The 14,455-nt window shown below is 36.0% G+C and overlaps 1 protein-coding gene and 1 pseudogene across 1 annotated transcript; one reads left to right on the top strand and one right to left on the bottom strand.

Annotated features, from left to right (window-relative positions):
• The first annotated feature begins 1,914 nt into the window (after positions 1-1,914).
• Positions 1,915-3,973, top strand: LOC127448001 (protein mono-ADP-ribosyltransferase PARP9-like; annotated as a pseudogene).
• A 1,205-nt stretch (positions 3,974-5,178) lies between these two features.
• On the bottom strand, positions 5,179-12,452 carry LOC127447850 (fas apoptotic inhibitory molecule 1-like). Its single transcript, XM_051709951.1, has 5 exons — positions 12,312-12,452; positions 11,559-11,689; positions 10,831-11,059; positions 7,721-7,770; positions 5,179-7,399 (listed from the first exon to the last, which is right to left on the bottom strand). The coding sequence occupies exons 2-5, from the start codon at positions 11,673-11,675 to the stop codon at positions 7,250-7,252; spliced, it is 546 nt and encodes a 181-aa protein (XP_051565911.1). The 5' UTR covers positions 11,676-11,689; positions 12,312-12,452; the 3' UTR covers positions 5,179-7,249.
• Positions 12,453-14,455: the final 2,003 nt, after the last annotated feature.

Raw genomic sequence — 14,455 nt, 5'->3', positions numbered from 1 at the left:
AGGAAGGCTATCCCGTCTGATCCGAACTGACAGAAGGTCTACTGTGACACAAGTCAAAGAACATTTCAATGATGGTTATGGGAGGAATGTGTCACAACACAGTGAATCGCACCCTGCTGCTTATGGGGCTGCATAGCCACCGACTGGTCAGAGTGCCAGTGATGATGCCACCGATTATGAATAGCAAGGGCCCTGGGGCCAATTTTCTTTCAAAAATCCCCTCGACTACATTGCATTGACTGAATATTTAAGTGAGATACAAGTCTGTTTTGGAATGTTCGTAATTTCAAACTTCAGCTGTCAAAAGTTTCACACAATCCCTTTAAAGGTGCTGTAAGTGATTTAGTATTCTGAAGCTTTCACATGACTGAGCTGTCTAATTAGCCACGCCCCCTCATTTCAAAACCCCGCCCTCCAAATATAATTTTGAGACCAAAACCGAGCAAAAGAGCAGCTTTGTTTGTTCCTGTTGTTAGCGCCCTCAACTGACAAACATTATGAATCATAGCCTAAATGATAGCCTTTAATCTGCTTTAAGGTGCTCCTTTCTTTCTTTCTTAATGTTAAACCTGTAAAAATGTTGTCAGACCAACATTATAGTTTTCTCAACAAACTTTATGTATCTAGTTTGTGTGGTTCAAAAGTACTGTTTAAAGTAAATATCAATATTTTGTTTTCCCCAAACACCTAAGCCAAGTTATTTTTTGTAATGTAGGGCAAACATGCAGTTGTAGCAATGAAGAGTATAATAAATGTTTTTGTTCGACAGCTCTTTTATACAAAGAATAAAGCTTAACCATATAAAGCCTAACATATGAAAAAATAGTCAGAAAATTCTAGTATTTTTCTATAAAATAATAAGCACATGTTGCTTGAATTCAATAAATATTAATTTTGAAATATCAGTAACAATATAAACATTATTTTATCAAAATCAGCAAAGATTTCACATAAAAAATATGAGTGCATTAAAAATATGAAGGTAGCTATTTTGGAAAGTATTTTACATGGCCTTCTACTTCCAGAAGAGCATGGAAACTTTCACCAGGTGGTGTTATAAGATAAAGAGTTGCTCAAAAAATTTCATTAGAAACAGGAAGGCAAAAGGGTCCTATAAGAGGGCTGGGGGCCCTCATATTCACAGGGCCCTGTTGAGGGGGCCTTGTATAAGCTGTGGGGCCCACATATTTAAGCATATACAAACATTTGTTTTCATAGTTGATGGGCCGTGAGACCTTGCAGCCCAGGGCCTCCTTAGTAGTCAAGAACTCCAGGGCACTGGCCCCATTGAGCTTGGAGCAGTGGAAGAAGGTCGCCTAGTCTGAGTCCGTTTTCTTTTACATCACGTGGACGGCCTTGTATGTGTGTGCCGTTTACCAGGTGAAGTGATGGCACCAGGATGCACTGTGGGAAGACGACAAGCTGATGGAGGGGGTGTGATGCTCTGGGCAATGTTCTGCTGGGAAACCCTGAGTCTGGCCGTTCATGTGGACATCAGTTTGACACATGCCACCTACCTAAACATCGTTGCAGACCTTGTACACACCTTCATGGCGATGGTATTCCCTCAGCAGCATAATTCACCCTGCCACACTGCACACATTGTTCAGGAATGGTTTGAGGAACATGATGAAGAGCTCAATGTGTTCCCCTGGCCTCTCAATCCGACTGAGCATCTGTTGGATGTATGTATGTGTGTGTGTGTGTGTGTGTGTGTGTGTGTGTGTGTGTGTGTGTATATGTATGTATATGTGTGTGTGTGTGTGTGTGTGTGTGTGTGTGTGTGTGTGTATATATATATATATATATATATATATATATATATAATTAGTTATATCACTTCTAAATTGTACAGTGCTTATGGTTCTACATTTTCAATACAATACATGTTTATACAGAGAGAAGCTACTCACCATGAGTGACAAAGCATACATGCCACTGACCCCAGAGCAGACTAACATTCTCAGACATTGTAAAAATGCCTTTTGCAATGCTGTTAAGGCAAAATTTGATTGCACAGCTATTTTCCACAATATGGAGGAGTCTGAATCCTACTACAAGTGATACTACAAGTGATGTTTCAGGCCTTGAAGTGAGGTACTCTACAAAGCTGCTCAGTTGAGTGGAAGTATCAGTCTGGAAAGATGATCTTACACATCATAAAGTTGATGCTGTGGTCAATGCAGCTAATGAGAAGCTAAATCATGGAGTGGGTCTTGCACTAGCACTGAGTAATGCTGGAGGAACAACGATCCAGAAAATGAGTGATGATATCATAGAAGTATATGGAAAAGTGCAAACTGGTGATGCTGTAGTCACTCTTTCAGGAACTCTGCCATGTAACAGAATCATACATGCTGTTGGACCCCGCCTGAATCCAAATCCATCCCAGCAGGAGATTCAGTATTGTACACCCCTCTTACATAAAACTATCATAAGCATTCTACAAATGGTTATAACTGAAAAAATTCGCTCTGTTGCAATTCCTGTTCTGAGTTCTGGCCTTTTCAATTTTCCAAGACCTCTCTGTGTAGACATTATTGTAAAAACTATAAAGCAGTTTCATGACTGTAATGTTTCAAGGCCATAACTTAAAAATTCATCTTGTCAATAATGATGAACCCACAGTCCAGGAAATGGAGAGAGCCTCTAGGCAGATTCTAGGGATGTCCAACACCTCTGGCTCTCGGAGCTGTGAAAAGCAGAAACCAGAGCGTGACTTTCTCTTCAAGCAACAGTTTTAAGTATGGGAGCGTAACACTACACCTTAAAAAGGGGTTTATTGAGGAGGAAAAGGTAAGAATAAAAGATGAGGATACGTCAAGCACTCATAACAATAGTGATCAATTAAAAAGGCTCTGAAGTTCAAGAAGATTTTGTTAATTATAGCATCACAACTGGATTACATAACTTTATATTTTAAGGGAAGTGTCACATTTGAAAACATGGAATTGTAAAACAAATGAAAACCATTATTTGCCATTAAGTGGCAAAATTAAATTCTGTTTCTTTTCACATTGCTTCAGTCTCTAGGTTGATGTAATTGTGATAGCAATAAACAATTTTTTTTCAGTCTACATAGGTTTATTTCCATTTGCTTTTCCACATTTGTATTTTTTTAATTAACTCAACTATAGCATAAGAAGACAGCAATTAAGAAATGAAGCACAGCGTTGTTTTAATAAAAGCTTTTAATGGTATGTGGTTGCACTGGTTGTTGCAGGTGGAGAAAATGGAGAACATCGTCCTGCAGCAGCTTTTCGAGATGAATGGGAAGCGACTGAAGGATACACCAAAGCAGCTCTACCAGTGTGTAACAGCTCAGTTCTGTGATCTTATCTGCAGAGTTGGCTTTCAGAAAGAGTTCGCTCCACCAGTTGACACATTTCTTTTGATAAGAAGGTAACCGATGCTTGCTTAGTTATGATTGTAGATGCTTTCCCTGTTTCATGGAGATGTTTCTCAATTAAATCTACTTGCAGTTTGAATTCTCATCAATGCTCAAAACCAATTCAAGGATATCAGAACAATTTACATACAATTAAATCCAGTCTTTCTGCCTATAAATGTGGAAAAATTAGAGTAGGTAAAATAAGTAAAAGTAATTCAGATGAATAATTACAGTTTTCCCCCGTTCATCTCCGAAGATATTTCTTGTGAAAGCAAGTTCTCAGCTTATTATGTATATTTAAGGAGCATATGATATGTCTCACCTATAAGGTTTGGCAACAGGTTACATATCAAAATGTTTCCTCCATTTCTAGTACAACAGTATGGCAGTGGAATATACTTCAGCAGTACATTGCATCAGGCATTGAGACTGTGGAAGGGACAGTTCATCGAAGAGCAGTACATCTACATTATTCAGGCCCAGGTTCTCACAGGGTTATCCACGCATGGTTCACCAGATCTGATTTTGCCCCCTGCCCGACAACAAGCTCTTCCTGAATACCTGTTCATATGCCAAAAATAATGTGCTGTGTAGCTGCACAGAGCAATATGCATTAACAAACCCCTTTGGAATCAATTAGGACGAATGTTTGACTTAAGATGTACATTTCAAAATGTAAACTAAAAAGGCTTCACACAACAAATATTGACCTATATAAAAATATTTGCAATTATTAGTCTTAATTACATTACTGGATGAGTGATGATAATTGATGCTGGTAAATTCTTTTTGAAAATGTGCTAAACGTGGGTGTATCCTGCTTTTGACTAGAACTGCTCTTACAATAGTTCATTCAATACCTTTCCTTAACTGCTGTAATGTTCAGCTAAGTACATTTATGTGAATGATAAGTTTATGTGAGAGACTTGAGTTATAATAAGATATGTGGTATATACAGTAAACAGTAAATATGTTAGTAAGATGAAAATAATTGCTTGTAAAAGTTAATCTTCAACAGTTGATCATAATCAAATTAAAGAGGATAAATACACTGTAAACAAAATCCTGTTGTTTTTACAAAAAAGAAAAAAAAAAGAAAACTGGCAGCTGTGGTTGCCAGATTATGTTAAAAGTACAGTAAATATGTAAACAACTTTACAGAACAACCTATACATTTTACAGTTAAAAAAATAAATAATTACATTTACAGTAAAAAAAATGTCAAACCTATATTAACCTTCTGAAACCGTAAAAATCTGCTTTTTACTTTTATAAGGTATAGTTAATCACCATAGAAATTACAGAAGAGCACATGATGACATGAAGTTCACCAACAGTGGCTCTTCCAGGAGCAATGACCAATAAACATGTAGAGACAGTGCTCAGTGTCAGTCACACAAACACTTAACACCATCAGGGTAACACTTGTGAAATTTAAATAATGCATTAAACATGAACTATACTACATCAAATATAAAACAGAACACCCCAATGTACATAACTGATATTACAAATAAGAAGAAACATGTTTTTTTACTCTAATTTTAACAATAATTTACTGTAAAAAGTACATGTACTACATTTTTTACTATTAATTATACAGGAAAATCATACTTTTTACATCTAAAAATTTTTTTTACAACATTTTATTGTAAAAACTACTGTATTGTCTTAAATATCTAAAAAAAATAATTACTGTATATTTTACAGTTAATACATGTTAACCAATTGAAAAAAAAAAAAACAAACAAAAAATGTCTGTAGCATTTTATAAATATCTTTATTTTTTTTAGCATAGTCTTACCGTTAAAATTACAGACATCTATTTTACAGTGTGTTTGATGGTGGGTTTGTGGTTTCAAACTATATGCTGAAGTTCAACTAAGCAATACAAATAAACTCAATATTTTTTTCAGTTACCAAAGCCTTCCTGTTTATAGACTGTATGTGATTTACACAATTTGAAACAAGGAGAATAAATGCAACAATTTAACCAAAGCTTTTCTTGTGGTGATATTTACTGGTGCAACATTATGAGCTACTGTGTGTGTGTGTGTGTGTGTGTGTATATATATATATATATATATATATATATATATATATATATATATATATATATATATATATATATATCAAATTGTCCTTAAACTAGTTAATATTTATTTACACTTAAAATTAATTCAAGGGAAATGTTTATTGGTTACCATAACAACAAGACATGTTTTTAACATTTGTAAAAGTTGTTCTACATATAAAAAGATGAAATGCATCAGGTTCAGATTATAATTGTTAATTATTGCAATACTAATGCCACCATTCAAATGTAGTGAATTAGACAAATTTACACAAGAAGCACATTTAAATTCAAATAAATTATTCTATGAAAGAAAAATATGTGAATGTTGACCTTTCACTTTAAAATGCCATTAAGGAAAACAAACACTGTTAGGGAACAGCTTGATTCATAATTAGTTTTTATATTTATTACATATTTATTTATATCAGTTAATTTTTAATAGCCTAAACATTGTGTCATGATACAATGCAAGCAGCTCTGGACCTCACATACAAGATCGTTGTTTCAGAAAATAAACTGATGACAACAAAAGACTAGCACATCACCACACCTTGAATTCACAAGACAAATGGAGTTTGAGTGATAGAAACAAGTATTCTTGCTTTTCACAAGGTCTTGAATCAAAGTGTCTCAAAGCACACAGACACAAAAACATCTATTTCCTAAAGAACGTTATTGCTGTACTCTGACCTAATTTATCAGACAGTGGCTGGTCAGATACATTTCTTCAAGACACAGTATTCTAAAACTTGTAAACATGTTTAAATGTAATGCTTATTTGGATCATTAAATGCTTTTGAGAACATGATTGTGCTACCGCACAAAAACTCAGATATTTGACAAAACAATCTCCCAAATACTTAACATGTCCATCTTACCAGACTATCCAGGTCCTGACATCCTCACCTGTCACATCTTTTTGTTTCACTTAGAATCTCAAATGATAAAGACAAGGACTCAGTTGAAACAAACCCCTTAAGTTAAGAAAACCCTTAGATATACACTACCGGTCAAAAGTTTTGAAACACTTGACTGAAATGTTTCTCATGATCTTAAAAATCTTTTGATCTGAAGGTGTATGCTTAAATGTTTGAAATTAGTTTTGTAGACAAAAATATCATTGTGCCACCATATTAATTTATTTAATTATAAAACTAAAATGTAATAAAAAAATAAAAATAAAAAAACGTTTTTGAAATTGATGACTTGGACCAAATAATAAAGAAAAGCATCCAATAAGTGCCCAACACTTTAAAGATGCTAAAATATAACACAGTTTTGATTTTGTTTAGTCACAACATAATTCCCATAGTTCCATTTATGTTATTCCATAGTTTTGATGACTTTACTATTATTCTAAAATGTGAAGAAAAAAAATTATAATAAAGAATGAGTAAGTGTTTCAAAACTTTTGACCGGTAGTGTAATTGTAAGGCTATTGTCACAGGGTTTTCTTAACTCAAGGGGTTTCATGCAACTGGCTGCAGGCCTCGTTCCATCGTCAATTCACAAAGTAATAATAAACTATCTAGACGGTTAAAACACTTTTATTTGTTGTTGCTATGTAAGGTATATAGCAATTAACTAAACTATGTGTTTGTAAGACACATCTCTCTTTTTCAATGACTAAAAACAGTCCATTACTCCTGAACCAACACAACACTGATTTGTGTTTACAAATTAGCACAGATGATGCACATGCAATTCCTACAACCAAACACACACAGTACACACAGTCTTCTCATAAGGATGGATAATCTGCACATACTCCCTCACACAGATCATTCAGCAGACTCTGAAACTTCCATACCATCTACCAGCAGCGTGTGAATGATGCCGTCTCGTCTCTTTCCGCTGCTTACAGCTTTGATACAGCAGTCGTGGTCACCCAGAGTGAAGTGTGTTTCTGTACCATCATCAACAAACTCTCCCTGCACGTGTTACAGGAGTAAAAAGGAGAGATTCATGCTTTTTTTAACATTAAAAAGAACATGCAATACTTCAACTTGTCTTAGAGGGTAGATATTTATTAACTTTAGGGAAGAATTATTTTTATCTTGAAATGATGTTATCTCCCCACCCCCCAAATAAGAAACTCAAAATGGATCTCTATCATCAAAATCAGTCTCACATTCAATTTAACCAAGAAACAATTTTTTTTTACAACTGTTTGAAATTAATAACAGTCTTGTAGGTTGGCAATAACGTTTGTTTAGAAAATAAATCTGAATAAAATAACTGCTGGAACTTACAGCTGTTTCCATTTTCTGTCCATTGCACCATATATCCATGGTGTCCTTCTCTGTTGAACAAGGAACAGTTTATAAGTGAGCAATTAGCATGCGGCAGGATGAGTGATAAAGATAACAACAGTAATAAAAAATCCTGCTTCAGCCAACTTTTAGTTTCAATCTTTATACTAGACTCACTATCCCAACTCTATTTGCCTTTGCTATCTCATTATTGTGTCTTGGGCTGTGTCTTTTTTTACATGTCATTTGACTTGTTTGTTCAGCTTTGTTTTCTGGTATTTGTAACTTGTGCAATACACCTGCTACAGTTGTGCTCAAAAGTTTGCATACCCTGGCAGAAATTGTGAAATTTTGGCATTGATTTTGAAAATATGACTGATCATGTCTTTTATTTAAGGATAGTGATCATATGAAGCCATTTATTATCACATAGTTGTTTAGCTCCTTTTTAAATCATAATGATAACAGAAATCACCCAAATGGCCCTGATCAAAAGTTTACATACCCTTGAAAGTTTGGCCTTGTTACAGACACACAAGGTGACACACACAGGTTTAAATGGCAATTAAAGGTTCATTTCCCACACCTGTGGCTTTTAAAATTGCAATTAGTGTCTGTGTATAAATAGTCAATGAGTTTGTTAGCTCTCATGTGGATGCACTGAGCAGGCTAGATACTGAGCCATGGGGAGCAGAAAAGAACTGTCAAAAGACCTGCGTAACAAGGTAATGGAACTTTATAAAGATGGAAAAGGATATAAAAAGAAATCCAAAGCCTTGAAAATGCCAGTCAGTACTGTTCAATCATGTATTAAGAAGTGGAAAATTCGGGGATCTCTTGATACCAAGCCACGGTCAGGTAGACCAGGAAAGATTTCAGCCACAACTGCCAGAAGAATTGTTCGGGATACAAAGAAAAACCCACAGGTAACCTCAGAAGAAATACAGGCTGCTCTGGAAAAGACGGTGTGGTTGTTTCAAGCAGCACAATATGACGATACTTGAACAAAAATTAGCTGCATGGTCGAGTTGCCAGAAAGAAGCCTTTACTGTGCCAATACCACAAAAAAGCCCGGTTACAATATGCCCGACAACACCTTGACACGCCTCACAGCTTCTGGTACACTGTAATTTGGAATGGCGAGACCAAAATAGAGCTTTATGGTCACAATCATAAGCGCTATGTTTGGAGAGGGGTCAAAAAGGCCTATAGTGAAAAGAATACCATCCCCACTGTGAAGCATGGTGGTGGCTCACTGATGTTTTGGGGGTGTGTGAGCTCTAAAGGCACGGGGAATCTTGTGAAAACTGATGGCAAGATGAATGCAGCATGTTATCAGAAAATACTGGCAGACATTTTGCATTCTTCTGCACGAAAGCTGCGCATAGGACGCTCTTGGACTTTCCAGCACCACAATGACCCTAAGCACAAGGCCAAGTTGGCCCTCCAGTGGTTACAGCAGAAAGGTGAAGGTTCTGGAGTGGCCATCACAGTCTCCTGACCTTAATATCATCGAGCCACTCTGGGGAGATCTCAAACGTGCGGTTCATGCAAGACGACCAAAGACTTTGCATGACCTGGAGGCATTTTGCCAAGACGAATGGGCAGCTATACCACCTGCAAGAATTTGGGACCTCATAGACAACTATTACAAAAGACTGCACGCTTTCATTGATGCTAAATGGGGCAATACACAGTATTAAGAACTAAGGGTATGCAGACTTTTGAACAGGGGTCATTTCATTTCATTTTTTTTTTTTTTTTTTGCCATGTTTTGTTTTATGATTGTGCCATTCTGTTATAACCCACAGTTGAATATGAATCCCATAAGGAATAAAAAAAAAAAAAAAATGTTTTGCCTGCTCACTCATGTTTTCTTTAAAAATGGTACATATATTATCAATTCTCCAAGGGTATGCAAACTTTTGAGCACAACTGTATGTAATCACATTATAAGATAACTGCACATAAATGTTAGTCAAAGGTATGGAAAGTCCTTGGAAGTTTCCCTTCTCTCTTTATATAGATATTGTGTTTGCTGTCTAGGCCATATACTGCATTTGAATGAGCTGACTAAAAGAGCACATCTCTGCATATTGCCTGACAGGCTGATATTGGGTAGCGTTAAAGGGATAGTTAACCCAAAAATGAAAATTCTCTCATCATTTACTCACCCTCATGCCATCCCAGATGTGTATGACTTTCTTTCTCCTGCTGAACACAAAAACGAAAATGTTTAGAAGAATATCTCAGCTTTGTTGGTCCATACAATGCAAGTGAATAGTGGCCAGAACTTGAAATTCCAAAAAGCACAAAGTCAGCATAAAAGTAATCCATAAGACACCAGTGGTTAAATCTATGTCTTCAGAAGCGATATGATAAGTGTGGATAAGAAACAGATCAATAGCTAAGTCCTTTTTTACTATCAATTCTCCTCCCTGCCCAGTGGTGGTGATATGCACAAAGAATGTAAATTGACAAAAACAAAAGAAGAATGTGAAAGTGAAACTGGAGATTGATAGTAAAAAAACTGTAGATTTAACCACTGAAGTTGTATGGATTACTTTATGCTGCCTTTATGTGCTTTTTTGGAGCTTCAAAATGTTGGTACCCATTCACTTGCATTGTGAGGACCTCCAGCGCTGAAATACTCTTATAAAAATATATGTTTGTGTTCTGCAGATGAAAGTAAATCATACACATCTGGGATGGCATGAGGGTGAGTGAATGATGAGAGAATTTTCATTTTTGGGTAAACCATTCCTTTAAGGGTTGGGCTGCCTTTCAGCCCTGTCAGGCAATTCCAGGCGGCACCTTCCTACAATGGTCACAAAAAGATTCATGTTAACTTAAGACAGAAATCCACTTGCCCACTAGCGATCCCATGAAGTTAATGAGACTGCAAAATCTCTGTTGGTCTCATGAGAGGAAGCGCCTCCTATTGTTAAGCACTAATTAGTTAAAGGGATTTGTGATCTTTTTTAACCATTATTTAACCTTATTTAACCAGGTCACTGAGGATGAGTAAATGCTTTGAGATCTTCAGAGAACAGCTGTACTGTGGGGATCAAGTAGAGGATTATTATCTACTATAATCAGGTATTTCTTACCCAGAACAACTCTGCAGTCGATGCCATCCAGGTTGAGGAGCCATGTGCTGGTAACTTTAGAGCGATTCTCCGTGTATTTCCTCAGACTCTGTCCGTTAATCTCTAGAGTGTACTCATATGCAAAGCCACTCACTGCATCAATGTTAATAGTGGCCTTTGTGTCTGTTCCTCCCACATGGAAAGTCTCCTTTCCAACCAGTTTGAACATCCAATCTCTCCTTATGACTTCCTGTGATAGTCATAAGCAAACCAGTGACGCTCATGCACTTATGCAGTATCCATGTCAAATACACAAATACAGGTTTTCTGCATCATTCAGTTCCTTACATTTACTGACAGAGAATGAATTCTAATACTATTGTAATATTACAAATCATGACTAACTGACTTATTAATTTCCTTTTTTTTTTTCTACATTCTTTGTTCTATTGAACTCTAAAATACTTACAGAATAAATCTGTACATACTTAATTATCTCTAGTGGATTATTTCAAAGGGAAAGTTCACCCAAAAAAATGTCATCATTCTGTTAGCCTCAGTCACCATTCACTTTCATTGTATGTACGAAACGAAATACTGCCTAATATCTCCTGTTCCACGAAAGATGAATTCATATGGGTTTGGAACAGCATGAGGGTGAGTAAATGATGACAGTAGTTTGGTTTTTGTGCGAAATATCCCTTTAAATAAAGCATGTCTATAGCAGCAGAAAAAATAAAAATCCTTACCTTTCCATCTATGTAAATAACCCGTTTTCCTGTGGTTGTGCCATGTTCAAATTCAATCCTGTGCACACCGTCGCTCAAAGCCACTTCCCAGACAGCAACAAGATCTCCTGACATCATCTGTCCTCCAATACCTAACAGATTCAGTACAGAGACACAAAAGACAAAGGTGTACATGACGGCCAGCACTATACAATGCATTATATGTGTAGTAGTAATAATAATAATAAAGAAACATATTAAAGGGTTGTGAAATATTTGGTCTTTTATCAGCAGGGCAGAGAGGATGAGGACAGTGTTACAGATTGAGGAAAGATATGAACACAGGAAATGGCTCATATAAAAATGAAGTTACATTATGTATATAACAGACACCCAAGTAAATACTTGTTCATAATGATTGAGATCATCTAATTTACTGCTCTAAATCTGTAAAGCAAGGTTTATGAATTTTGAGCGACTTCAAACGTCTTCATTTATGCACTAATTTTAATACATTCTAAACATTAAATATAACTAATAATAAAACACTGACAGCTAGATGATTTTTGGTCTTGTTAAATGGCCTAGCGTAGCACTCGAAATGCTAATTATTAGTATCCCGATATTAATTTACAGTTATTTAGTAAGAATATATTAATAAAAGCTGCCCAGTTTTGATGTGTCAGAGCCACCCAACCTGAGAAAATAAATAAGCTGTCGATCATTGAAAGCAACAGAGTCAGTGCAGTAAAGACTGTAAATACAGTTACCGACCCAAATCAGAGCAGGAATTACACGCGTGTCTCTGTGTATCTGATCAGCTTTTCATCAAGACAGAAAATACCAACAACATCAAAACAACAAGCTCAAATCTGCTCCAGCTAACAACAGTTACTCTGGCAACAGCTTCTTCTTCTTCCTCTCTGGTTTTATGTCAGGTTGAAAGCAACAGTAAACACTACTGACATCTACTGTTAATAATATCTAACTACCTGAATGAAAGACAATAAGAAGCTATTATAATACATTTTTATTATAATGTTGACATTTTAGCACTTATTTGTAAAGTAGCTACGTTTTAAACTATGCTTTCTATTTCCATTCTTTAAATAAAAAATAAAAAAGACTGACAGTAAAGCAAAATCAATAAATTAAAAACATAAAATCTATATATTCAAAAAATAAGGTCACATGGTGTCAAATTAGATATTTACTCTATCTGTTGAAGCTTGTTCACATACACTGTATATTAAATGTAAATTACAATAGAAATGAAAAGATAGATTTTAAATGTATTGCACAATGCGATTAGCCTTTATAAACATATATTGATTCATCCTAATTTGAGTCCTTATCAGAAATCATATAGTTTGAGTCCTTATCTAACTTCTTTAATAAGTTATGAGGGAACAGTGTCTGTGTCAAGAATGTCAAACAAAACTGTACTGCATAGTACAATTACTATAAATCTGTATTTGCGTTAAAGACAACAAAGATCTCGAACAAGCAGAATAAAGGCCTATTACTGAAGGCAATAAGATCATATCTTACACAGAACAACAAGGGAAGAATGACTATAACTTATGGGCAGCTATAAATTCAATATATTGCACCCATGAAAATACTGGACTGTGGGAAACAAATTTGCACAAAATTTTTATGTGTTTTTCTGCCACTTCTTGATCGACTTCAGTTTAACCATAAAAAGGTTTTTCTATTCTGGGATATACAAACATTTAAGAGGCTGGGGAGAGGAGCATTGAGTAAGTTGGTCAAATTTTAGTGAAAAATATTGAAATGGGGTCCCTGCAAATACTGAGGACATGCGACTTTGTTAAAGGTGCACCCAGTAATTCTAATTCAATACACTTTTTGTCAAATTCTGCAAATATCTCCTCACAGTCTGCTAGCTGTCCGTTCTGTGGGTGGGCTGAAAACAAATCTAGTATTTGTATACAGCCCTGGCTCTGTAAATGGGACAAAAACAAAGTGGAACAGACCGATCCACACAACACTACTCCAGCCAATCAGCAATAGGGTGTGGTTCTTGCGCGTGCACAGGATGGGGGTGGGGGCAGAACGAGAGGGAAATTCATTAGAAGAGCGACGGCAAATCTGGCTGATGCGAACTTTCTAAACTCCAAGGAGGACAAATGGCTGAGAAACAGACCAAGAGAATTAGGTCAGAGGAATATAAACTAAAAAAAGAAGGATTATGTCGAGGGCTAGGAGCCGCGTCAATATCGGTGAGGCTTTTCAGCAGTGGACAGACCTCAGAGAGGTAAAAGTCTTGAAGACGGATGCAGAAGTTGCTCTTTTTCTTCTCGATAGGTGGGTAACATAAATTTCGCTATGTTTCACAGAACCCATTTATGCTGTTGTTGTGGTGTTAGATTTAGTAGCAGGAGAGTTCTGAGTGTCTGGAGCTGGTGTGCGTAAAACTGTCTCGTCTTCTCAACAAGGGGGTGAAGCTTCCAAAGGAGCACTGAAGGGAGGGGTGTGTTTGTTTTAGCAGTTGAGTTCAAATATCAAAAGTGTTTCTCAGGAATCTCTGAGTGCACCTTTAATAGAGTCTGGCATCAACTCATAATCTTTAAAAGTAAAAAGGCAGCATTTTTTGAGAAGGCAGCTGACCTCAAGGCAAACGCTCCTATCATTTCAATGTTATTTTCATGATTTCTACAAGCTATAAAATTGAAAATAAAAGCAACATTTTAGAGAAAAACAAAAACAAAAACTAAAAACATGAAAGTGTATTATTTGGGCCCTAATGTGTTAAAAAATAGCAATTAATTATTTTTCAGATGTAGGCTATGCTTGCCCTTTTTAGGGATACATGCAGTATTTTTTCTTATTTTTGCATCTATTCCTATGTTTATTTCATTAATAAATGGAAGGCGGCTGTATCTGCTTTGCTG

The sequence above is a fragment of the Myxocyprinus asiaticus genome, chromosome 11 (assembly GCF_019703515.2).
Source record: "Myxocyprinus asiaticus isolate MX2 ecotype Aquarium Trade chromosome 11, UBuf_Myxa_2, whole genome shotgun sequence".
NCBI lineage: Eukaryota > Metazoa > Chordata > Actinopteri > Cypriniformes > Catostomidae > Myxocyprinus > Myxocyprinus asiaticus.
This window is presented reverse-complemented; position numbering and strand designations above follow the sequence as displayed.